This window comes from Cryptotermes secundus, unplaced genomic scaffold (genome assembly GCF_002891405.2).
Source record: "Cryptotermes secundus unplaced genomic scaffold, Csec_1.0 scaffold1556, whole genome shotgun sequence".
Classification (NCBI taxonomy): domain Eukaryota; kingdom Metazoa; phylum Arthropoda; class Insecta; order Blattodea; family Kalotermitidae; genus Cryptotermes; species Cryptotermes secundus.
Window position 1 is genome coordinate 38,056 of NW_019734989.1, and position 25,846 is coordinate 63,901.

Genomic DNA, 25,846 nt, shown 5'->3' on the forward strand with positions numbered 1-25,846 from the left:
GCCCATAAGGTTGTGAGACGTCAAGGCTCCAACATTTTCTTTAGACAGTCAGCTCATAGATGGCAGTAAGATTGTCAGCCTTACATGCTAGCTGCCTTTTACCCCCAGGAATATTCCTGGCACTCATTTCTGTTAGAGGCTGAGTCAACCCCAGGGCCATAGTGCAGCTGGAAGGATTAGTTAAATTGAAAAAAAAATTCACCTCATCAGGACTCAAAGCCACAACCTTCTGGCTTGTAGCATAGTACCTCAACCAACCGTGCTGCTGCATATCCCTGTTAAAGTAAGGAATATGATAATTACCGTTATAGTGGAGAGTTTGAAGTCAGTTCTAAAGAGTTCTTACAGTGATATATTACACTTAGGATTACTGGTTTTGTGGACTTTATCCACTGTCTGGTACTCCAAACAGAACATATTGTTTGGGAAACTGGGTCTGCTGCTTTTCTTAGGTACAAGTGTGAGGTTTAGTTTGGAATAGTAGATTATGGAGAAAGTCCAGAAACCCAGGAAACCCCCAGGAAGATTCCTGGTAATCATTTCTTTTAGAGGCTGAGTCGACCCCAGGGCCATAATGTGGCTGGAAGAATTAGGTCAATTGAGAAATCCAATGATCTCATCGGGAATTTAACTTGCAACCTTCCAGCTTGTAGCACAGTGCTGCAACCAACTATTCTACCATGTGCCTCCCCCCCCACTATAATTTGAACCCTTATTGCTTGTTCATCTATCCTGTAGTGTAATCACTGTACTGACTGAGAGGTAAAGAATGAGATAAATAAAGGTCTCTTGTATCCTGCAGGCAATGTGCTTATGGTACAACATGACAAAACATCACCGTCTTAAAATGTTGATCATTGGGAAGCTCATGTATCTTCATCAACCAAAAAATTACAATTGGCCTCAAGTAGGACCCTTCAATGAAGATGACCCAAATGTGTCATCAGGTGTGGGAACGGATGTGAGTGACGATAGTTCTTACCATGATATGCATCCTGCTGCCAGGTAAGTTACTGAACAACAGTAACATATTTTGTTTGATGTGGTGTTACACATCTTGAAAAGAACTGCATACCTTTCCTTTACCAGACTACATGGTGTCACACTCAGAAGATACTACTCTTCGTAGCTGCTGCTATCAGAACTTCAACTCTAATATACTCTCTCAGTCCAGTTAAGTACATCATTTTACAGTCTGAGTGACTCTAAATCATAACTTACCATTTGTTGTGGCATGCCTGTTGAAGTCTAAGCAGGTCTTATTAAAACTTCCCCTTGAGTAGCAGTAATATGATATGTGCTTAGTTTATATTCCTCCCATTGCATTTATAAAAGTAAAAGTTGTCTGCTTGCTTAATTATGTACCATGCCTTAAAGACATGGGGAAGTGGAAGTATTGCTTCATATATTAACATTGGTACCAGTTGGAGGTGAGTGGCCAGCTTCAAACTCCAACTGCTTTACCCTGAGTGCCTGTTGGATATGAGGCTGGGTGGCCACCAGAGCCTATCATGGTGCTAGGGAGAAGAGACAAATTTCTGCCCCTCCTGGGAATTGAACCCCAGTTACTTAAGTGTCCAGCCTGTAGCCCAGTCACCATCCTGATGAAGCCATCCCATTGCATGAATGCTTAAAGTCAGTGAGTTTTCTGTTTTTCTGCAATTTGTTCAGACATTCTTTCCACAGCATGGGTTTTGAGGTTCTTCTATAGTGACTGTGGCGTTTACTGTATCCATCTTCAGGGTCAAAGATTAAGCCAAGCAAGCAGCAGGCAGTTATCTTGAAGTTGGAGGTAGCACATTCCTCCAAAATGTTGTTAAATGTTGACCAGACTACACTGCGCAACATTTCAGAAGATAGTACTCTTCATTCTTTACACTTTTCACTCATTATTGCCAGTAGATTAATTTATGTATTGTACCTGGTACAACATAAAGCACTTGCAGGTACTTTACACTATTTACAGAGAGTAATATGAACTGCCCCTCTGTTCACATGAATAGATTAAACCATGCAGACATATGCTCAGACAGGCAGTGTTTTAATGGGAAACATTTGCATATGTTTCCTTGGAATGGAATATGTCTATTTTTTCAGCATGTAGAACGTTTTTGTTGGATTCATAGCTTTATTCTGTTCCTAATATAACAGATTATTATGACATAAAGTCTGAACTACACATTTTAAGCATCCTGTATCAAATTCCAATAACTCCAGATTCACCATCAAAATATGCTCATGAATGTGATCATTCTAAAGGGTTCTGACAGTAATATGTATTGTATACTAACTTTTTGGATCTGTTCCTGTCCTTAGGTGAGGGCTTCGTAGTGAGTTCGTTGCTGTTAAAAAGATCTTATGCCAGTCACTGGAATTACCCCATTCTAATGGAATAGGTACCCGTCCTTTGAGGATGGTAGACGATCCAGTTCCCCAAATGTTGTTTTCCATCGTTTAATGTCGGATGATGAATGAAGTTCAGAAAGCTAGTGATAACAAATTTTAGTTCTTGTTTGCTTTATCCTTTGGTATTTTGCAGAAGACATTTCTCTTGCCCAGAATTTGTAGGAATTCTTTCCCTGATGTTGCAGAGACTCAATTTACTTACTTTTCTCTGGTGAAAATGACCATTTTTGTTCTTTTCGGTTTTATTTTTTAAAGTACATTTGAGAAGTTCAAGTTGAGAGAAATATTTGAAGAAATGCTTCATATAGGTGATTTCAAGTTTTTGTAGCAGTTGTTATGAGGAGTTTCCTCTTCTGGAATATGTCACCGTGTAGGCTGGTGAAAGTCATCATTTTGGAGGAATGTCACCTCCATCTCCAGTTCTGAAGAATAGACCGGGAAGAAATCCTGCATGAAGCAGGCAGCCAGCGGAGTGCTTGCTTGACTTCCTCTTCAGCCCAGAAGATGTAGGTGACATGTTCTCTGAAATGTCAGTTGACTCAGTTGAGGCAAGATGGCGGATGTGCTTATGAGTGCTGAGCATAGTGTAGCTAATCATCACAAGTTTTCAAGTGGTAAACATGATATAAATTCTGTTAATTGTGTATTATTGAATGTAGAACTCCAAACTGTGTCACAGGAATTGATATCTGCGCCTCAAATTATTGCTCTTCTGCAAGAAGATATGAACACTTTAAAGAGAGAATTTGTGCAAGACAAGTCAGGGAATGCAGGTCCGATGAAGGTACATAAAGAAGAAGGATTATTCTAACCAGTGAATAATAAAAGCTGTGGAAAAGCAATTTGCACCACAAACTATAAAAGCTGCAAATCATTTTGAGGTTTTTCATAACCTCAACAAGGAGGGAACACAAGAAGCTCTCGTCAGAAAGAGACTCTCTACTCAGTTTTGTACCAATAATAGTGATCACAGAAATCAGCAGTCACATATAAATGATTTAACATATCCGATTCCAGTTATTATTAAGGGGCAAATGCCAGTGGAAAGAAATAAGAAGGATATAAACCATAAACTAAAAGGAAGTGCTCAACAAAATGAATGATGGAAAATGGTGATCATCGGGGATAGTCATGCCCGAGGCTGTGCAGCTGATATGAAACATAGTCTTAAAGACAGTTACAAGATTAATGGTTTTGTGAAACCAACAAGGATGTAATTGTCTTTTGGGGAAGTACTAATGATGTTGGCAGAAATAATTCCCAAGATGGATTGAGACACACAGTGGATTTTGTGGAAATTAATAGTCATACGAACATTGTTTTGGTGATTGTCCCACATTGGTATGCTGTATCTGACTGGTCTTGCATGAACAGTGATCTGAAAAACTTTAATAGAAAACTAGTGAAACTTATGAAGCCTTTCAAACATGTTAAGGTGGTAAAAGTAAATCCCAAAAGGGAATTTTTTTACTAAACATGGTCTGCATATGAAAAATGTAGGCAAAGAAAAAGCAGTGTTAAAAATGGCTAATGTTGGTACTACAACGTTTCAAAATCAAATAGAAGAACCAATCAGATTGTACTGGAAAACTGAATATGAGGATGGGGTAAATTATACTTCAAGTGGGGATAATACGAGGGTTATACTGAAAGTCATGAGCAACAATTTTTCGTAAAGTAACATGCTTTATTATTGATAAACCAAATACACCACCTCAACCTACAGACCTTTCTTTATTTTTCCACATAATCGCCACTTCTTTGTACACATTTCTCCCAGCGTTCTGGGAGTTTGAAAATTCCCCTTCTGTAAAATTCCATTCCAGCCATCCGAAGACACTGAAGCACTGCTTTCTGAATTGCCTCCCTTGTCTCAAAACGTTGTCCACACAGCTGATCCTTCACAAATCCGAAAAGATGGTAGTCGGAGGGTGCCAGATCAGGGCTATAGGAAGGGTGTGGAAGAACTTCCCACCCAATCTTTGCAATTGCTTCCAATGTGAGGTGAGTGGTGTGGGGGGTTTGCATTGTCATGCAGGATGATGATGTTTCATTCCGGATGTTTATCGCGCAACACATGATGGAGCTTGTGCAGCGTCTGGACATAACGAGTAACATTGATGGTTTGCCCAGGTTCCAGGAATTCGGCCAGAATAAACCCCTCTGCATCCCAGAAGACTGTGCCTATCACCTTCGCAGCTGATGGCACTGTCTTTGCCTTCTTTTTTGATGGAGAATGCAAATGGTGCCATTCCATACTCTGCCATTTCGTTTCAGGCTCGAAATGGTGAAACCAGCTTTTGTCACCTGTCACAATACAGAGCAAAAAATCGCCTTCATGTTGATATCTCTGCAACAGTTCTGAGGCGATGGCTTTTCGCTGACCTTTGTGGTCTTCGGTCAGTAACTGTGGGACCCAACGAACACAAACTTTCCTATAGCCCAAGCTTTCAGTCATCTCATGTACTGCACTGTGCCCTATTCCAAGTTTTCGTGCTGTTGTGTCCACAGTCACATGCCTGTCATCTTGAATGATCTCATCCACTCTTTCCTTGTTGCATTCAGTTGAGGCTGTTCGAGGATGGCCACTCCGAGGCTCATCTTCGATGCTGGTGTTCCCATCTTAAAAATGTTTCACCCATCTTTGAACACTGCTCACACCCATGCACACACTTCCATAAGCACACTGAAGTCTGGTGAATTTCTGCAGCAGGGATTTCCTCTTTCACAAGAAATTTGATGACAGCACGCTGGCGAAACGACATATCGTTGTTGGCCATTTTGTTAGGAATGATACTAGCCACATGATGCAAGCTATTGACATCACAAGACACTCAAGGTTAACACAACAGCTGGTTCCACCTACCACCCTACTCTCTTTTGTCTGCTGTTACCAGGTTGCATGCAAAAAAAAAAGTTGCTCATGACTTTCGGTACGACCTACGTATAATTACACAAGAAGATACTAAAGCTGCCACATCAGACGATGAAGTTATATCTCACGTTGCGGACCAAGAGGTTCCGGTAGAAGAAGTAGGTAGAATATCAGATGGTAGGACCTCAAGTAGGCAAAATAAAGCCAATATCATGAGAAGCAAGGATATTTTGTGGCAGGAGTAATTTAAAATTGACAAAAGCACATTGTATTTGAACAACTAAGTAATCAGTCGTGTAATAAGAATGATGATGTAAGTAACCTATTTAAGATATTTCATCAAAATATTATGGGAATAAAAGGGAAAATCAATGAGTTAATGATATCTTTATTAAATGAGAAACCGAGTGTAATTTGTCTGACAGAATGTAATGAAGCAAAGGTCAGGTACTTGTAGATATAGTTTTTGGGTAAATTTGGAATAATAGTAGTTAGACTGTAAGATTAAGAAACAGCCATGATGAAACGAACCAGGAAGCTTGGGTTTACAAAGAAGTGTAACAGGCAATTCCTGAGTCATTAGAATGCTAGCACGGCAGCGTAATAACGCTGACATTGAGGAAGAAGCTATATGAAGTAGGTCATAAACACTATGGCAGGAGGAAAACGCTGAGTCGGAGGAGGTGGTAGACCCGAAAGAGTCAACCCCTTCTCGATAGGCAACCAATGAGGGGGCCACACCGACCCAAAATCACGTCAGAATGGGCAGGCCAATATACCCGGAACACGAAGAATCAGCAAAGAGAGGTTATATAAACCCTAGAAGACTTAATCACAAAACCTTTAACCTTTTGCCTTTTGACTTTTGAATATTATTAAGTAACTTAGAGTTCAGCGGGAGGCTATTGCCGAGAGAGCGATGGCCGTGAGTGGGCGCTGGTTGGTGATGGCGAGCATCTGTTTTCTCAACTCAAGTAAGTGAAACCAGCTTCATATAGCCATGAACATTAAGTGTGATAGTGATAATTGTAAAGTGTAACCCCGGAGAAGGATAAGGCTAACTAGATGGACTAGGTTCATTCAGAGATACGGAGGCATAGAATACCCGCCAGAGGGTGACAGGAGGTAGAACTAATGATGGCTGCAGGTTCATTATCCATTGTAATATAACCGATGAACATTGGTAAGAGTGTATATAGTATGTATATAGTGACATAGGGAAATAGAATAGGATAGGCATGTGTGTGAGTTTACTTCAACCTAGCATTTCCTTAAGTGTTACCCTCTTCCCTGACGACTCCAGGACCTCCCAAAGCTTTGGCGAATTACGCGTTAAGCCAGGAGAGTGACGTAAGCAAGGATAAGTTTACTAGTTTTCTTGATATAACAAGATGGTGGCAGCAGACTAAACCGGGTGACAGAGCGGGATATTTCCACGCCCCCTGTCACCACGGCATAATAGTGGTGTAGCGGCGGCATAACAGTGGAGACAGCGGTGAGATAACCCATCCACCCCTGTCATAAGGGCGTAATGGCGTAACAGTGGTGTAAGCAGTGGGGATACCTCCACGCCCCACTACGACGTAACAGTGGTGGGTACCTCCACGCCCCCCTGCACCACGACATAACACAGAACGTCATCTAACGGACTATGAAACGGATGCTTCACATATTCCTAAACATAAATTAGGTGCAAGATATTGTAAGAAAAAGTTAAAAAATGGTGGTGTCTGTATATTCATTCAAGATGATCTAAATTTTACTGCTATAAACCTACAAAAATATTGTAAGGACTTGGAAATTGCGGCCATTCAATTAAAACTTAATGAGAAAAAGGTAATTATTCTCCATATATACAGAGCCTCAGTCGGTGATTATTACCATATTTTAAACTAACTGGACTATATACTTAATTTTCTTCATGGGTATAACTCGGAATTTATATTATGTGGGGACATAAATATTGTGACATGTTGCGCAATGGAGGACAACCCCTCTCTCCCCCAGCAGTGACGTGGTAACGTGGCGGGTGAGTCAGCACTCCATCCCCCCCCTCGGCACTGTGACATGGCACACAACGCCGCTGTCAACACGGCGTCAAGCAACAGTGGTACCGATTAACAGGCAAGCACTGCGACTATATAAGGGAACTACACAGCCGCCGAAGACAGTTGGAAGTGAGTCGGCAGTCAGTCAGTGTGTGATCAGGAGTGACACAGTTAAAAGTGTATCAGCTGCCGAAGTGAGTTCTCAAGGCAGCAGCCTACAAGTTGAGTTGGAATATAGCAGCCATCGTGGAAAGAAGAACCGGACATGTGTGTTATAATCAGTGATAGTTTGTGATAACTGAGTAATAATTGGGAGTGTGTGATACAGTGACACTTGTATAGCTCCCGTATCATAGTTAATATGTGTAGACTACTGAGAACAGAGTGAATTGATTATTGTGAATAGGGTTACAAAGTGTGAAACCCCGCAACAGTGTTGTAATTAATTGTAGCCGATACTTGTAGGTTGTTAAATAAACCAATTAACAATCCAAACGGTGGCTTCAGTAACTAAACACGTTACAATATTAATTATCTAGAAAATAATAATAGGAAATCAAAGTTAGATGAAATGTTAAATACTTATAATCTAAGGGATGCTGTATATTTCCCTACAAGAATTGCCAATAATTCAGCCACTTTGATAGATAATATATTTATTGATAACAGAAGAAGTTATACCATTAAACTGTGTATTAACAGTCTGTCTGATCATGATGCACAGCTCATAACATTTAATAATATTACTGTACCTAATAATACATTTGGATCTATCCTTTTTTTTTTATTGCTAGTGGGGTGGGACTAAATCCCTTGTACTGAGGCTACTTCTGGCCTATTGTATCAGCCCCAGTTGATAGGTGAGGGTGATTGTGGAGCAACTGGTGGAATGAAGATTGGCAGGGGAAACCGAAGTACTCATAGAAAACCTTCCCCAGTGCCACTTTGTCCACCACAAATCCCACTTGTCCAGACCCAGGATTGAACCCAGGCTGTCGCGGTGGAAAGCAAGCGACTAACCGCTTAAGCTATGGTACGGCCCCAAATTTATGAAGCGCCTAATTATGCTGATTTCTCCAATACTGTCACTTCATCCATCTTCAGTTGAAATACTTGCCTAAGAACTCTGTTCTCAAACACCTCCAGTCTATGTCCTTACCTTAATGTTGAAAGAGACAAACTTCATGGCCTGTTACAGGGATAGCTTTACTTTTTTTTAGTGATTTAAATCTTAAAATATATTATAAACAATACTGTAAAATATTATCAAAAGTAATTATAGCTGCAAAAAATCATATTACAGTAGAATTATTCTTAATTCTAATAATAAAATGAAAAGTACTTGGAAAATAATGAATGAGGTTAAAAGGAAAATAAAAAGGGATAAAGGTATTCATTCCTTAATGGTAGATAATAAAGTAATAATGAATCAGAACAAAATTGCAAATGCTTTTATTAAACATTTTGTATCTATAGCTGATTCTGTTATATCAGATAATAATAAATAACGTATATAAGCTCCAATTCATCAAATCCAATCAGTTACTTAGTAAATACATTTAGTAGACCTTTTACAAAAGTGAATTGGCAATATGCCTCCACTTATGAAATTGAAGAAATGATTAAATCATTAAAGACTAAAAACTCAAGTGGATATGATGAAATTTCAAACAGAATAATAAAGTTAAGTTCACCATTTGTAATTTCTCCACTTACTCATATTTGTAATGCAGTACTTGATACTGGTATTTTCCTGATAGATTAAAATTTGCCATAGTTAAACCACTATTTAAAAAAAGAGAAAACTCATAATATATCCAACTATAGACCTATATCATTGTTGACTTATTATTCTAAGATCATTGAAAAAAACATATATGTGAGACTTATTACTCATATTGAAGCAGATGATCTGTTGGTTCATGAACAATATGGTTTTAAGACACACTCCCTGACTGAGAAGCCAGCTTTTACATTGCTAAATAATATTTTAACTGCAATGAATAATAAGTTAATGGTGGAAGGCATTTTTTATGATTTACGAAAGGTGTTTGATTGTGTTAACCATAAAATATTATTGGAATTGAAATTCTATGGAATTGAAGGAAAATTCAAAACACTTATTGGATCTTACTTGACAGGTAGATATCGAAGAGTTGTATTGAGTAATAGAATTGACAGTAACAACTCATCCAAATGGGAACCAATTAAATGCGGTGTTCCACAGGGTTCGATTTTTGGTCCCTTGTTTTTTTTTCTGCTTTATATTAATGATTTACATAAAATAATAATATGGTATTATTTGCAGATGACACCAGTATTACAGTAACTGACACTAATAAGTTAAACTTTGAAATAAATCTTAATCAGACTTATAATACATGGTTTAATGCTAATTTGCCTACCTTGAATTTTAATAAGACTCAATATGTCCAGTTTTGACCCATGAATTATTATATTATCACTACTCAAATTAACTATGATCAGATAAATTTAACAAATGTGACTGAGACAAAATTTCTGGGATTAATTATTGATGATACTCTTTCGTGGAGACAGCATATTGATTATGTTATTAATAAAATTTCCATTGCATGTTATGCAATGAGGCATATAAAATATATTGCACCTTTAGATACGTTAAAGCTAATTTATTTTGCTCATATACATTCTATCATAAGTTATGGTATAATTTTTTGGGCTGACTCTTCTTGTGTTAACAGATTTTTTATATTGCAAAAGAAAGTTATTAGAATTATAACGAATTCTAGACCGTGAGAGTCTTGTAGGGACATTTTTAAGAATTTGGAAATAATGATGTTCTACTCTCAGTACATATATTCATTACTTTTATACACAATTAATAATAAACATTTATTTAATTTTAACAATGAAATTCACAATTACAAAACTAGAGCCCTCAATAATTTATATTTACCTGCAGTTAACCTAACAAAATACAATAAAAGTGCGTACATATCAGGTATTAAAGTTTTTAATCATCTTCCTCAAACAATAAAAATGGTGGCTACTGATGTGAGAAGTTTTAAATCTGCATTGAAGAGGTTTTTATATCATCATTCTTTTTGTTACATGAATGAATATTATCAACATAATTGGTCATAAGCATGTAAATTTGTAATGTATTTAATTCAGTTAATATATAGGTAATTTAAATAAAATTGTATTAATTCAAGTTGTATAGTAAGTTATTTTTAAATTATCCTGGGTTTGTTACCTGTATGGATATATGGAAAATAAAGGAAATGAATGAATGAATGAATGAATGAATGAATGAATGAATGAATGAACTATCTTTCACTGGACTGCATGGTGTAATGTTTTAGAACTCTTTAATTGCTTTATGATTTAAACCAATAGTATTTTCTAGGTTTTCAGTTGGTTTTGTTATTAATAACCTTTTATGCATATAATGGTTCTCACATCTTACTGGTCATTCTTTCTGACAGGGCCTCAAAAGTGTGTAATTTTTATAGATGCTTATATGTCCTGTAGAGCCCTCCTGTAGCTTAATGCATTTGTGTTTTACAGCAGTGGTTCAATTGAAGGGAAACCATTCCGGTTTCATAACAGAACTATTCAGTTTGATGTAGACAGCAGTAGTCCATCAGATTCAAATAATTCAAATTTGTCACATGGTACGACTACTACCTCATCATCAGATGGAGGAATGGAACTTACAGCATGCCCAGTGATAGATTTTTACAGTGCATCAGCGATTGCAAGCATGGGCTCAACATTTTGTTCCTCAAAGGAATCAACATACCCTTATAGGTAGGATAGAACAGAATTATTGCTACATCCCTCTGCATTTATGCAGAAGATAAACGTTTCTAGATTGATAAAAATTGTGTCACATTACAGTTTGCACTCTCACTTCCTCTGCAATGAGCTCTTTCTTTATAAGTAACAAAATTGTCAGCGTACTGTTGAAAACAAGCAAGCCCAGTGGCTGGTAAAAATGAATTAATGAGATGGTTCTGTTGAGTTACTATAACACACTAGAGTGTGACCACTAATTAGTCAGTTTTGTAAAACTTGATCTGTTCCATGTGCTCAGAGATCTGGAACCAGTAGGACTAGAATGCTGACAGAGTAAAGAGCATAGAACATTTCAGTGTATGTATTGTGTGTCCTAGCATGTTGATTCATAGATTGGTATGGTAGATAGGCATTCAATAGCAGTAGATGTGTAAGGACTTAACAGTCATCCTAGATTACAATTTTCTTGACACATAAACAAGCCCTGAAAATCATATATTAACCCAGCTTGATTATTAGTAGAAGGGAACAAATATGTCTTTATATTGTAATGGATTTGATCAATGCATTGCCAGGCAACAGCTCTGTAAACACGGTCCAACACACAACAATAGAGGAATCTGTTTTTTCGTGTCCGCGGTTATGTCACACGACAGTGGATAGGGACCGTGTGATGTGTTTTCTGTAGATCCAAGTGACGTGACAATAGACGGGCTGGGTAGCGATCATGTGATATGTGTTTACTGTAGGCCTGTATCCATTCCATGGCCTTATAAGGGAGTGACAATTTGTTCAGGGCAGTTACGTGTCATGAGTCAGTTATAAGCTTGAAGAGTTTAGGAGAGTTTTTTAGTTGAGTTCCGAGGTTCCAATGTGATTGAACAAGAAATCGCAAAGAGACTTCATAGTGATTTGAAGTGCTAGTTTCTGTGTTGAGGTCTGTTTATAGTAGATGACTAGGGGAAACAGAATCCTAGTGCGTGTGCACCAGTAACCTGGAAAGTGAGCAAATCAGCAATACAGCTGTATTAATTGTAATTGAGAGAGAGAGAGTGTAACCGAATTGCTAATAAATCCAATCATCCAATTTAGAACCTGTTATTATCGTCATGCATACCACCCTACATGTAACGTTCTTAATTCGTTATGCCTATCCCATCATTAATAGGATAGCATAAATTCCAAGTCATATTTTTAGCTGTGTTTTGAAAGGAAATGTTGAAAAAGTCTTACTAATGTTGCCATTCATTGACAGAGGCAGTATACAAACAGGCATAGCAAATAGTAGGCGACACCATTTCACATTACTCTTATGTGCTGTTTGTACTGTTGTCAGCTTCCTGCTGAGACAAAGCAGTGCAGCACATGGCCAGATTTTAAGTGTTAACATCTGAAGGTCTGAGCCACTTTATTTCATTTTAATCACTGCTTTACAGGAGTCTAATAAATTAACTTTCACTTGTATCTTATTGAATGCTTTGGCACATTATGCAGTATACTTTAGTATTACCCATGTGAGTTTAATTTATTTTTAATTCATTTCACTTGAATCCCTGAATGCATTTTTGGATATATCTCAGTAAGTGTTTATCTGGAAGAAAAGTATCTGATAAGAAAAGTTGTAGGCATTCATGAAACCTATGTTATGTCATAAATTTTCATGAAACTCACTAATTTTGATAGGATTGCTAGTTTAATTACAATATCTATTAATTTTATACCATTGGCAGTACTGTTCAAGTTCCTACCATCAAGTTGATGTCCACTAGATTTATAACAGATAGCAACCACCCAGGATACAGGGGCATCACACTTAAATAATTCTGCCTCATTAATGCCACCATCAAGGATAAATTTATATGATCTTTTCCTTTTTTTAGATTTTTATGAACAGAATTTTGTAGCACTAAAATTAGCCATTGTTAGTTGTTTCTCAGTTATTTAGATTTGAATCTCTGAATCACAATTAAACATTGAATAAATGGTTTCTGTTTGTAGGAAATATATGGAAGAAGTTCTGAAAACAAGAGGTTTGAGGAAAGCAATAAACTTCTTAGAAAAGCTGCACCATTATGTCCTCCGAAAGGCAATGATAACACTGGCAAAACCATCTGAATCTGCTCACCTCATCATAGATGATAATGACACCAGTGGAAAGGCAAGTATTTGTCATGTAGGTTGGCCGAACGGAAAAATACCCTGGTCAGGTGGTAAAAGAAGAGAGTAAAGAAACGTTTAGTTTGCTTGGAAATTGGGAACTTTAAAAACATGCTATTATCATTTTTAATAGGAATTCCAGTTTTATGAAGAATATCCATGCTACTATAGAGTAAGTATCTACTATTAACATGAAGGTAACTCAGATTTTGCCTCATTTAAATTAGCCCCTTACTAATCTCTGTAAACGTTCCTCCTCAAACAGGCACAAGAAGTCTGTGATATGAAAAGCATATGATAATTTTGATCCAGATAGGGATCCAAAATGGAAACAATAGTTTCTTGCAATTTATTGCCTTCACCGGAATAAATTGCTAAATTTCCAATATAGCATGAAGTGCTTTCTGTGACTACATGAACAAGTAGGCCATACTATGTAAGTTTCCCAGGATTATACATTCAACAATGAAGCCTTCCCCTCCAAGGAATCCAAAAAACAGTTCAGCTACTTCAGACACTTGCGTAGGGTCCGATGGCATTTGTCTCACCCCTGGATCACCAGTAAACTTTCCCAAAGTGGGTGTTTTGTCCACTTTACCCCGTGTGGCTGTCCCCGCAATGCTAGTACTCGCACTTTCATCGGAGCTCTCACTGTCACTTTCACTTTCTCTTCTGGTCACAATATTTTGGGGGCCCCTGTCACCGGCACTGACACTGCCCTCGCTATCAGAAGTCGAAGCAGTTGGCAAGTCAGATAACTCATCGGAGATCAAATCGCAGATTTCTTCTTCTCCGAGAGCTCACGCGGCCTTCATCTGCTTTCGTATCTGAGCCGTGTTGACACTGAGAATATCTTGCCTCACACATAGAAGCTTCGACTTGAACAAAGGGACTTTTCTTTAGAGTGAGAGGGGAATAGAGAGTGGTAAACAAACATTCCAAAGGTCAGCTACGCAGTACTTTTACAGACATGTGGCCACCAAAGCGAGGAATAGTGTGTTGCAACATAACATGTCCTAAAAGCCTAAATCTAGGCGACCGGTCTGCCATGTTTAAAACCCAAACGCCTAGGCCTAGGCATCCGGTCTGCGAAGTGTTAAGAGGCCCCAGGTTCAAATCCCAGCCCAGAGACCAACTTTCCTGACTGAGTTTTTTATTTTGTTTTTCCTGAGCCTCTCTAGGCAATTGCAGATATACGTGGGGCAATCCAAAAGTTTCCGATATTTGAATTTTGTGCGCGAATGGTTATGAGTACATCAAAATACTGCTAGGTGTCTCCTCACACATCCTTCTTGAATCAGTGTGGCAAGCGGCGTCGAGTTGAGTGGTTGGGTTTATTGTTGGTGAACGTATTTCCATTGTTGTGTGTTTCCGTGAGTTTGCGGTTTTGCGATGGCTGACCTGAGAGAGCAGCGTGTCTGTATAAAGTTTTGTTTCAAACTTGGGAAAACCGCTGCAGAAACGCACCAAATGTTGAAGCAAGCTTTTGGTGAAAACAGTTTAGGCCAGACACAAACTTACAACTGGTATAAGCGTTTTAAAAATGGCCGAACATTGACTGATGATGACAATCGTTTGGGACAGCCGTCAACAGGCAAAACACCAGGAAATGTCGTGAAAGTTAGGGATCTGATTCTGCAAGATCGTAGACTGACCATCCAAGACCTCTGTAACACCTTGGGACTAAATTATGGTACACGTCAACGAATTTTGTCAGAGGAACTGAACATGAGGAGGATTGCGGCGAAGTTTGTGCCACGATTGCTGCAAAATGAACAGAAGCAGCATCGCTTGGAAGTCCACAGGGAACTTCAGCAGCAGCTTCAAGAGGATCCAAACTTTCTTTCGAAGGTTGTCACTGGTGACGAAAGTTGGGTTTATGGCTATGACCCTGAAAGCAAGCAGCAATCGTCGCAATGGAAGAGCCCGTCTTCACCTCGGCCAAAATAAGCTCGACAAGTAAAGAGCAACATTAAGTTCATGTTGATCTGTTTTTTTGATATTGACGGGATTGTTCATAAGGAGTTCATCCCTCCTGGTCAGACAGTCAATAAAGAGTTCTATCGCGATGTTCTAAGGCGTTTGAGGGAGAACATGATGAGAAAATGTCCAGAGAAGTGGCGCACGAAAGACTGGGTACTCCACCATGACAATGCACGACTGCATATGGCTTAGATTGTGCAGAAATTTTTGGCTAAAAGCAAGATGGCAGTTGTTCCCTGCCCACCGTACTCGCCAGACTTAGCTCCATGCGACTTCTTTCTTTTCCCCAAGATCAAAATCAAGTTGAAGGGGCGAAGATTTGATACAGTTGAGGAAATTCAAGTGGAAACGCAGACAGTACTAAACACCCTAAGAAAGAAAGACTTCCAGGATGCATTTGAAAAGTGGCAGAAACGCTGGGATCAGTGTATGCGGTCCCAAGGGGACTACTTTGAAGGTGATGGTGCCGAATAAGATCTAGGTAAGATATAATAGTTTTTATTAATATATTTCGGGAACTTTTGGATTGCACCACATATTACTTCAGGTTAGGTGATGACTACTTCCTTCAGAATCCTTCCAATTAATTTTTTGATAATTATCATATGTTTTGACACATTGTAGTCTGAGCTATTGACAGAATCATTAAATAAACCATGAATAAATAAATAAATAAGATGATCAATGATATTGACATATCAAAAGAATTTTCCTTTTAAATTGTTTCAATAAAACTTGCATGTTATTTTGTAGTATGACAGTTTAGGTCCAGAAAAGAAAGTATTTGAGGTAACAGTTACGAAACTATGGAGAACAGCATGTGTAGGTGATTTATCAACATACATCTCAGAACAGTTATGTTAATGGACTGCTTTTATGTTCTAGACATAATGATTTTTGTATTTTTATAGCATGAGTACCAGTGGTTTTTAGTAGTTGCAGGTTTATGAAAATTTTGTGGGGTAACGTAATTAATTCATAATGTGTAACAGGGTTATCACTCTGTTATCTAAACTCCAGCAAGGTGTTCTTTGTTCATATTCAGATCATTTTATGTGGGACTGAACACAACTGTGCTCAAGCACTGTAACAGACTTTCTAGTTTTTATGTATTACTGTCACTGTTCTTCATGTTGGTAGTTGAGACAGTACTGTTAAAAGAAGAATATTAAAATGCTTCCAATAATTTGGTTTGAATTTGGTTGCCCTAAGCACTGGCTGCAATAGCAAGATTTTGTTAACCTTTTATCTTGGCACCTATATATTAATTTGGGGGGTAATATATTAATATTGAAGGAATGCAGTGCTTGGGTAGTTGGGCTCTTTGTGTGCACTGTTGCAATAATGCAGCAAATAACTAAAAGGTGAAGGTAAAAGATAAAGCTGTCCCTGTTACAGGCCATTGAGTCCCATAGGATTGTGAGATGTCAAGGCTTCCAAATTTTCTAGACAGTCAGTTCACAGATGGCGGTGAGGTTTTCAGCCTTACAGACTGGCTGCCCTTTATTCCTAGGAAGATTCCTGGTACTCATTTCTGTTAGAGGCTGAGTCAACCCCAGAGCCATAATATGGCTGGAAGGATTTTTTCAATTGTCAAATCCAATTACCTCACCGAGAATTGCACCAGTGACCTTCTGGCTTGTAGCATAGGCAGTTCACATTTAGTAAAGTTGTGAAAATCTCCCTTTCTTTCAGTGTAGCACCATATAATTGTTTTAATTGTCAGTTGTAAAGGTGATTTCATTCAGTTGATCTGGATATCATTTTTAATTATGACTGTTTTTAATAGACTGATGATTCAAAATGTGATTCTTCGCCTTCCGAACAAGAGATCACTCTGGTTGAGACTGCCGAGCTTTCTGAATATGATGAGGAAGAGGACTTACGCCGGTATGGTTTTTGGAGCCATGAGACACAATCTCTTGGTCTACCATCGTACCGTGCAGCTTTTATGTTCCTGTCACGTATTCCACTTGAAATGATTAATGAGTTCCTTCGTATGCGGCTTGAACAAAAACCGAACCAGCCATCAGTGTTGAGTATTCGTCAGGTAAGTGAAGGCATTCCCTTATATCAGATTCCTTAATCGGCCAATAAAATATGCAGTGATATTGTTACATTGCCTAGCAAACATGTCACAACTGGTGTCAGAAGTGGGATAGGATTGGATTCTGGAACGAATTATTGGACCAGGATTGGACTTAAACATGCCACAGCTGTTGTAAGAAGTGACTGAATTAGACTGAAGACATGGAACAGATATTGGAAATGCAGAAGGCCATGGAAGAAAAGGAGGAGACAGAAAGAAAAGCCACCCAAGAAGTTTTGCTGGCCAAAATGGAGGCTGACAGGAAGGCTGACTGAGATGAAAGGAAAGCCGACCTAGAGGAGCTCAGGAAAATGATGGAAACAAATGGATGCGAATCAGGCCAGGACAGACATCAGGCTTAAGGAACTCATGGAGACAAGTCTTGAAGAAGAAAAGTCAACCTCAGTGGACACGAAACTTGAGGCAGCATAACAGTATGGGGCCCCTATAGAAGATGCCAAAATAATGCTGGTCAGAGGGCCGAAGAAGAGGCATAGGGACCGGAAGTTAGCTACTGAGTGGTGAGGAATGCCGAAGGAACGGACCTGGGGCAAGGATGGGTGCCAGAAGAAATGGACGACCAGCCATGCAGGAGTGGCACGGCGCAAGGGACACATTGTTGGGAAGAATGAATCTAGGAATAACGTTGCAAGAGGGGCCCTGAGAGGGCGGACATTCAGGAAGAGATTTCAAGTGGATCCGGAGGGCAGCTCTGGAGTGAAAGATCCGCACATAAGACGGCGGCTGCATCTTGGGAACGAGAGGACAGCCAGCCGAATCTTTGGGAAGACCTTCAAACCGGAGATCGTGAAGTGAATAGCTGGATCTTCTGTTGGGTTATGAAGATCAAGGATTGGACACTGTGGAGAGGTTGACTCCCTTCAAAATAAAAAAGAAGTAGGAAACAGAGGAGGAGCCGGTAATGTAGAAGCACCAGCCTCCTCACCAAAAGTGAGAGAATGAGAAAAAGATGACAAGAGCATGAAGTGACTGGAAGTATCACGGAGCTGCTCAGGATGAGCACCCTTGAAAGAGGGGGTGGATGAAATAAAGGGAAGTACCGTTAGGCTGTTCAAGATGAACAGTCTTAAGAAGGGAGCAATGTGGCTTGCCGCAAGACAGCCGGAATGGATTAGGAGATCAGGGTTGATTTTCACTGTTACACACGAATTGTTGAGGCAGACACATATTCCCACATTCATTACGTAACAACGGGCAGAATTAACCCTTCAACAAGGCATTCCCTATTGAGTCCGAGTGCACGTTATAAGAGTCCAACGTTGGACAGAGATGAGTTCAGTTTTGCATTTGACCTTAGAAGAGCAGAGTTGGTATTCAGCAAGAGAACAGAATGGTTCTCATCTGACTAGAGCAGAAGTGTTGTAACATGTAAGAAGAAACGTCTGAAGGATGTTATAAGTGGAGAGTATCTGTAAATGTGAGTATAAAAGTGACTGTCCAATAAATATTGTCGCGTATTGGGCGTATAACGTGACAAATAACAATTACTGATATCTGCAGTATCACAAATACTACACACCAAATGCCAGAATACAACTGACTGGTTGCTGGCTAACTCGGAACTAACTCGGAGGTAGCTCGAGGACTGACTGTGAATAGCCTTCGCTGCTCCTCATGTAGCCTCGATCGGACAATACAGAAAACGGCCACGGCGCTGTGTTGCTAGCAACACTAGCGGTAGTAACCGCTGTTACTACCGTCGTCTCTCGCAATCCTGGTTACCCGCGCTGCCTAGCAACCCGCGGTACCCTTGGTGACGTCATCGCTGTTGACTCGCGTTGCATAGCGACCAGGATGCTAGGACTCGGCTAACTTCGGCTCACTTCGGCTTCGCTCGGCGCATCACGGCTGGTGGGGGGGGGCGTCATCCATAGCTCAACATGTCACAATATTCATTCAAGTCTGAGAACCCACACAATTTCTTGTCATGATGCCTAGCAAACACGCAACAACTGGTATTGTAGGCCTTTAATCTTTACACCATCTGTATAGTAAAATGAAGGGCTTTAGGATTATTTTTTACAGTATCTGTTTTGTGGGTGAACTTGTTACTGTCGCTTACTGACTGCATGTCTCCATGTTTTGTTGGCAGTTAATGAGAGAATTGAAGGAAGGACTCCGAATTGCTGTGCTACACAGGCAGAGGTATCTGACTTTAATCCATACTGTTCTGTGGGATAAGGAGAAGGACACGTTGGATCTGTATGAATCAGCAGTATCTGAATTTGATCAGAGTATGAAGGCTGTGCTTAAGGTAAGTCATGTAATTTGTTTTGTTTCATTAACATAAGCCCTGATATTTGTATGTGTGTGTGTTTGTATTTTAATAAAGTAAATAGGGAAAATATGTGCAGTGAATTGGCACAAACTCCCATGATACAGGATCTTCCTTTAAGAATCTATAGTTACTCAGGTGATGAAGAAACTTCCTGAAGATTCTTTTTTTCTTCAGAGATGTGGTACTGTGTAATCTGGTTGAAAGTTACCAGTGTTTCAGAAGAACCTGATGTGTCCAGCCTCCTACTCCTGCTGGAGGCATCAGGTTCTTCCAAAATGTTGGTAAGTTTCTACTAGACTACACAATGGCAGTGTGGAGTGATATTCCTCATTTTATAATTTTCTCAGTTCTTGTTACTTCATTTTTTCCTCTTCCTCAGCACTTTGTTCTAAAATTCCCTCTATCTGTGTTTTCTGTGAGTGGGAGACCAAATTGCACAGAGGTAAAATTATATGCCAAAGGAAGGTCATGGGTTCAAGTCCTGATGAGGTCATTGGATTTTTTCAGTTGACTCAATCCTTCCAACTGCACTATGGACCTGGGGTCAACTCAGCCTCTAACAGAAATGAGTACCAGGAATTAATTAAATAAATTTCCTGGGGAGTAAAGTGCGGCTGGCGCGTAAGGCTGACAACCTTACCGCCACCTTTGTGCCGATTGTCTAGATAATGTGGGACCCTCAACATCTCACAACCCTATGGGCCTTCATGGCCTGTTACAGGGATAGCTTTACTTAACTTACTAAATGTGAGGTTCTCACAGTGGTGACTGTGAAGTGTTCCATCTCTAGGATTTAATGCTGTGTAGTCCAGTGAAAGTCAGCATTTCAGAAGAACACATCACCTCCATTTTCTGCTTTCTGACTATTTTATACTGATTCTTTCTTGGGTTACTCTTTGGTGTTTTTTGATTCTTTACCCCTCTCCCCAGGAAAGAACCCCACTACCATTTGTTTAGGAGACTGGGTGGACCATAGAGTCAGTATGGACACTGGAAAAGAGAAATATCTTTGTTCTTGGCAATAATTCAACCTTGATTTGTCAGTCATCTAATCCATAGCCTCATCACTGAACTGACACAGCCACCTGGTACACCCAAAAATATGGATTGCACCCATGCATGGGTCAAGCTATTCTCATTTGAGGAACATCATGAACACATTTAATATTTTCAGTGTGCTCTACATGGTTTTGTGTGTGTGTGTGTGTGTGTGTGTATGGTGAGCACCAACATTCTTCTGGTAAAATGCTTTGTGTTTAGATTGTGTAGTTGCAGAAAGTGAGAAATGAACAGAGATGCCCTGTCTTGTATTTAGGTTTACCTTGAGTATGTGCAGCAGTGGGTGCTTATGGTACAACAGGAGGGTTATCAGAAGAACCTCTTGGAGGAGGAATGGTGCTTTGTGAGAACAACTTGTCCAAGAATCCCTGGTGGGGAGGGAATGGCAAGCAATACCTTTTGGTAAGCTCACTCAGTCAGTCAATGCATTTGCTTATTTCCCTGTTTTGTATGAGGAATTAATGTGTAATCTTGCTTTATGTTGGAACTTATTTTCCAGTCATGTTCTAAAGAATCATTCTGTTGTGGCGGCTCAGATATGATGTAGTGTTAGTGCTCTACCGTATGTCCAAAAAGTATCCGACTTTATTTTTTTCCGCTGTAAGTAATGGACAAAGGGGTGGGGAAACTGAGCGTTGTGGTAGAAGGGGCTTTCATGCACATGCATGATTTTTTGCTGACCTGCAACACTGCTGGATGCGTCTGTGGCTGCCAGATAGCAAAGTGGTGTAACGCGTGTTCGTTGCATTCTCGTTTCGCTCAAGATGAAAGAACGCTTGGAGCAGAGATACTGCATTAAGTTTTGTCAGAAACTTGGGGATACCCAAGCAGAAACAATTCACAAAATTCAGCAGGATTTCGGCGATGATGCAATGGGGGTCACTCAAATTAAAGAGTGGTTCAACTACTTTAAACATTGCCATATGTCGGCAGAGAGTGAACAGCGTTCCGGGAGACCGTCAGTGCTGATGTCATTGAAAAAGCATGGACACTGATCATATAGGACTGTCATTTGTCCATCCATGAATTTGCTGATGAGGTTGGGATCAGCAGAGGTTTTGCAAACACAATTTTAACTGAGGATTTGGGCATGCGAAGAGTGGCGGCAAAATTTCTGCCCAAGCTGCTTTCGCCGGAGCAGCAACAACTCCGTCTTGAGGTTGCGCAGGACATGCTGGAGTGCGCCAACAGGGATCCTGGGTTCCTGAAGACTGTGATCACTGGTGACGAGTCGTGGGTGTACGGATATGACACAGAAACCAATGTCCAGGTGTCACAGTGGAAGCATCCAACATCCCCAAGGCCCAAAAGAGCACGACAGGTTCGGAGCAATGTGAAGGTGATACTGACTGTTTTTTCCAATTACCGGGGTGTTGTGCATCATGAGTACGCACCACTAGGCCAGACTGTCAATAAGGAGTACTACCAAAAAGTCCTCCGCCATCTTCGTGATGCAGTTTGACGCAAGAGACCAGAGCTGTGGGACGCATGCAACTGGCAGCTGCATCATGACAATGCCCCAGTTCATTCAGCGCACCTGATCCAGGGTTTCCTGGCCAAGCACGGCATTCCACAGGTTCACCAGGCTCCCTACTCTCCTGACATGGCTCTGTGTGATTTCTGGCTGTTCCTGAGATTGAAGACACCGCTAAAAGGTTGCCGTTTTGACAGCTGCAAGGACATCATACAGAACGCGACTGTGCAGCTGCATGCCATCCCAAAAGAAGCCTTCCAGAACGGCTTCCAGCAATGGAAGGGCCGCTGGGCTAAGTGTGTGGAGTCACAAGGGACCTACTTTGAAGGTGATTAGGTATTGTAACCACTCAGATACAGACCTTTTTTTTTCCCGGCCCAAGGTCCGATACTTTTTGGACAGAGTAGTATGCTTACCTTTGGGAGTTCCCAGTTTGGGTCTCATCCCAGATGTTGACTGTTGACCAAGGTTTTCATGTAATTTTCCTCATTCTGTCCAGATGAATGCTAAGATATTACCATCAAATAGGCCATTACTGTCTCCTTACAGTTCCGGCAGTGTCTCAGTTGGTGTTGTATAACCTGTGGTGTTCAAACATCTTTTAGGGATTGAAGAATGCCATCTTCTTGGATGTGGTGCCATGTATATCTTGTGTGCACCGGCATTTAAGGGGAACGTATTGCTGCAGACACCTACTCATGCTGGTTCCTTGCTTGCAGATCTTTCTTCCCTGAAGATGTAGGTGATACGTTCCTCCAAAACATCGGTTCATACAAGATCTATGTGGCGCCACAACCAAGAAGACAGCATTCAGTCACTGGCATGAAAACCTTAAATCTTACACCGTTTATGGATCATTTGTTGTACCCCTGTTTAGCCTTCATTACAGTGCATGTTTGTAATCATATGGAACATTTGCTGTTCCTTTTCTGCAGTCATATAGCAAGCAGAATGATAGGAGCCATTGGAGATCAACTTGTGTCAGGAGCTGAGCAGCTGAAAAAGAATATGTGGAATTGTGACACATCAGATGATGACTCTTCACCAAAGTAAGTTTGATGATTACTATACCTAATGTCAGATTCTTCCTTTAATAAACATCATCACTTTGGAACATGCATATGAATTTCCTATATGCCACTTTTAGTTAGTACATAATTGCAAAGAATCATCAGTATGAATAACAGATTCCATTACTTTGTAATATGGCCATGTACCTTAACAAAACAATGTACATGCTCAGTAGATTGATTTTATGGTGAAGTTCTTGACCTGTATTTGGGAGGTGCTTAGTTTGAATCTCAACAGGGACACCATCTGTCCTGACGTCTCATGGTTTTTCTCACTCCCTCCAGGCAAGTGCTTGGAAAATACCTCTATTAGGCCACAACCACTTTTCTTCCAGAAGCAGTCTGAGATACTGACAGCATCATAAAATGAACCATAAAAACAACCATGTATAGGTGTCCATTACACAGATCATAGGTAAAGGAACCACTGCTGTAAGTCCAGTCATTGGTATATGAGGTGCTATCAGAAAGTTCCTGGACTAGATCAGAAAAGAAATGCTGGCTTAATTTACTCAATTTTGGCTGCCATCTCCTTCAAAATAGTCTCCTTGGGAACATAAATTGGTCCCGTCTTTTTTCCCGTGCTTCTAAAGCACCATGGAAGTCATTTTCCTTAATGCTATCAACTACCACTTCCCTTTGGATGTCAGACACTGTTTCAAAATGTCATACCTTCACTTTCATTTTCAATTTGGGAAACAAAGCGAAATCACGGGGTCTTTTTCGTTGCACATTTTCTCTCAAGCATCTCAAAACATCACAGTAAAAGTCAGAGTTGACCACAGTGTTAGGAGGAACAAATTCATGGTGAATTATCCCCTTCACATCGAAAAAACAATGAGGATGCTCTTTGTTGAACTTTGGACCTGCTACACCTTTTTTGCTCTTGGTGATTGTGGGGTCTTCCACTGCTATGATTGTTGCTGTGTTTCTGGATCATAACTGTAAATCCAAATTTCATCACCCGTTATGATCCTAGAGATTAAAGTTGGGTCCTTGTTAGCCTTCTCTTGTAGCTTAAGACACATGTTTATGAGTATGCATCATTGCTTTTGATCATTTGTCAAGAGTTGGGGAAAAACTTTGCAGCATTGCAGTGCATGTTAAAATTTTCGGTTAAGATCTCCTGACGAACTCCATAACTAATCCCAACAGTGTCTCAGAGCTCATGGATTGTTTGGCAACGGTCTTTGTGGATAAGTTCTCGAATTTTTTCAACATTTTCTTTCATTTTGATGGGTGGTTGCTCTGAACATTTGTCATCTTCAACTGACACTCAACCAGCCTTGAAATGTAAATGCCATTTGAAAACCATTGTCCAGCTTAAAAAATGTTCTCCAAAAGCCTTATGAAACATTTCAAGGATTTTAGTAGTGGGTTTACTGAGCTTCATGCAAAACTTGATGCAATACATTGCTAAATTTTGCCATCCATCGCAGACAAAATGAAACATGAAGTCAGAAACGTATTCATGTAAAAACAGTGTGCGTTCACAATGCAGTGTCATGTGACAGATTGATGCAGTAGACTTGCAGAAGTGTGACCTTGGCCTTCTCTCTCATTTCCTTTCACCAAGGCAGTTGCAATAATAACAGTCTGGGAACTTTCTGATAGTACGACTGTGTTACTGCAACTCATTAATTTATCATTCATAATCACACCGCCATTCATCTGATTTCACAGTGAAACACATATTCAGTATGAAATATATTTTTGCCCTTTGTTGCAGGCAAGCAATGTTAACAGTGTGTCGAGAATTTCAAATTCTATTCAATGAAACTCGGGAGAAAGCTTTAAAAGCTGTTGCTTTCTCCAAAACTCTTAGAAAAGATCTAGAGAATGGAGCTTTTAAAGAAGGAATTAGCCGACAATGTAATGCTGTAATTGCGGAAGCTTTAGAAGAACTGAAGGTAAGTGGCTTAACACTTCGCGGACTGGTGATTTAAATATTTAAATCACCCTGGCGACCGGCGTTTTTAAACCTACTACCCTAACTTGTACACTGTTCACTTTAAAAATTAATATAAAATCTCCTAATTAATTTTATGAACTAAAATTTTTCATTGGAGCTCTCACTGTCACTTTCACTTTCTCTTCTGGTCACAATATTTTGGGGGCCCCTGTCACTGCCACTGCCACTGACGCTGCCCTCGCTATCAGAAGACGAAGCAGTTGGCAAGTCAGATAACTCATCAGAGATCAAATCACAGATTTCTTCTTCTCTGAGAGCTCGCGCGGCCTTCAACTGCTTTCGTGTCTGAGCCATGTTGACACTGAGAATATCTTGCCTCACACATAGAAGCTTCGACTTGAACAAAGGGACTTTTCTTTAGAGTGAGAGGGGAATAGAGAGTGGTTGCGTTGCTGACTCGGAAAACAAACGTTCCAAAGGTCAGCTACGCAGTACTTTTACAGACACGTTGCCACCAAAGCGAGGAATAGTGTGTTGCAACATAACATGTCCTAAAAGCCTAAATCTAGGCGACCGGTCTGCCACGTTTAAAACCCAAACGCCTAGGCCTAGGTGTCCGGTCTGCGAAGTGTTAAGGTTGTTGCAAACTTACAAACATTTTATTTTGCAGTGTTCATCAAACTTCATCCTA

General features: G+C 40.0%; 1 protein-coding gene across 3 annotated transcripts in view; it reads left to right on the plus strand.

Moving 5' to 3' along the window:
* The window catches only part of LOC111869192 (mitogen-activated protein kinase kinase kinase 4), a gene marked incomplete at its 5' end in the record, with an annotated part of 108,109 nt that overhangs the window by 32,180 nt on the left and 50,083 nt on the right, over positions 1–25,846 (plus strand). For 2 of the 3 annotated variants that reach the window (XM_023860489.2, XM_033753317.1), the window contains 8 exon segments: positions 803–1,005; positions 10,882–11,124; positions 13,111–13,270; positions 17,042–17,302; positions 19,455–19,616; positions 20,956–21,101; positions 23,109–23,222; positions 24,973–25,153. In XM_023860489.2, the coding sequence (XP_023716257.2) occupies positions 803–1,005; positions 10,882–11,124; positions 13,111–13,270; positions 17,042–17,302; positions 19,455–19,616; positions 20,956–21,101; positions 23,109–23,222; positions 24,973–25,153 (1,470 nt within the window). 3 annotated transcript variants of the gene reach the window in all.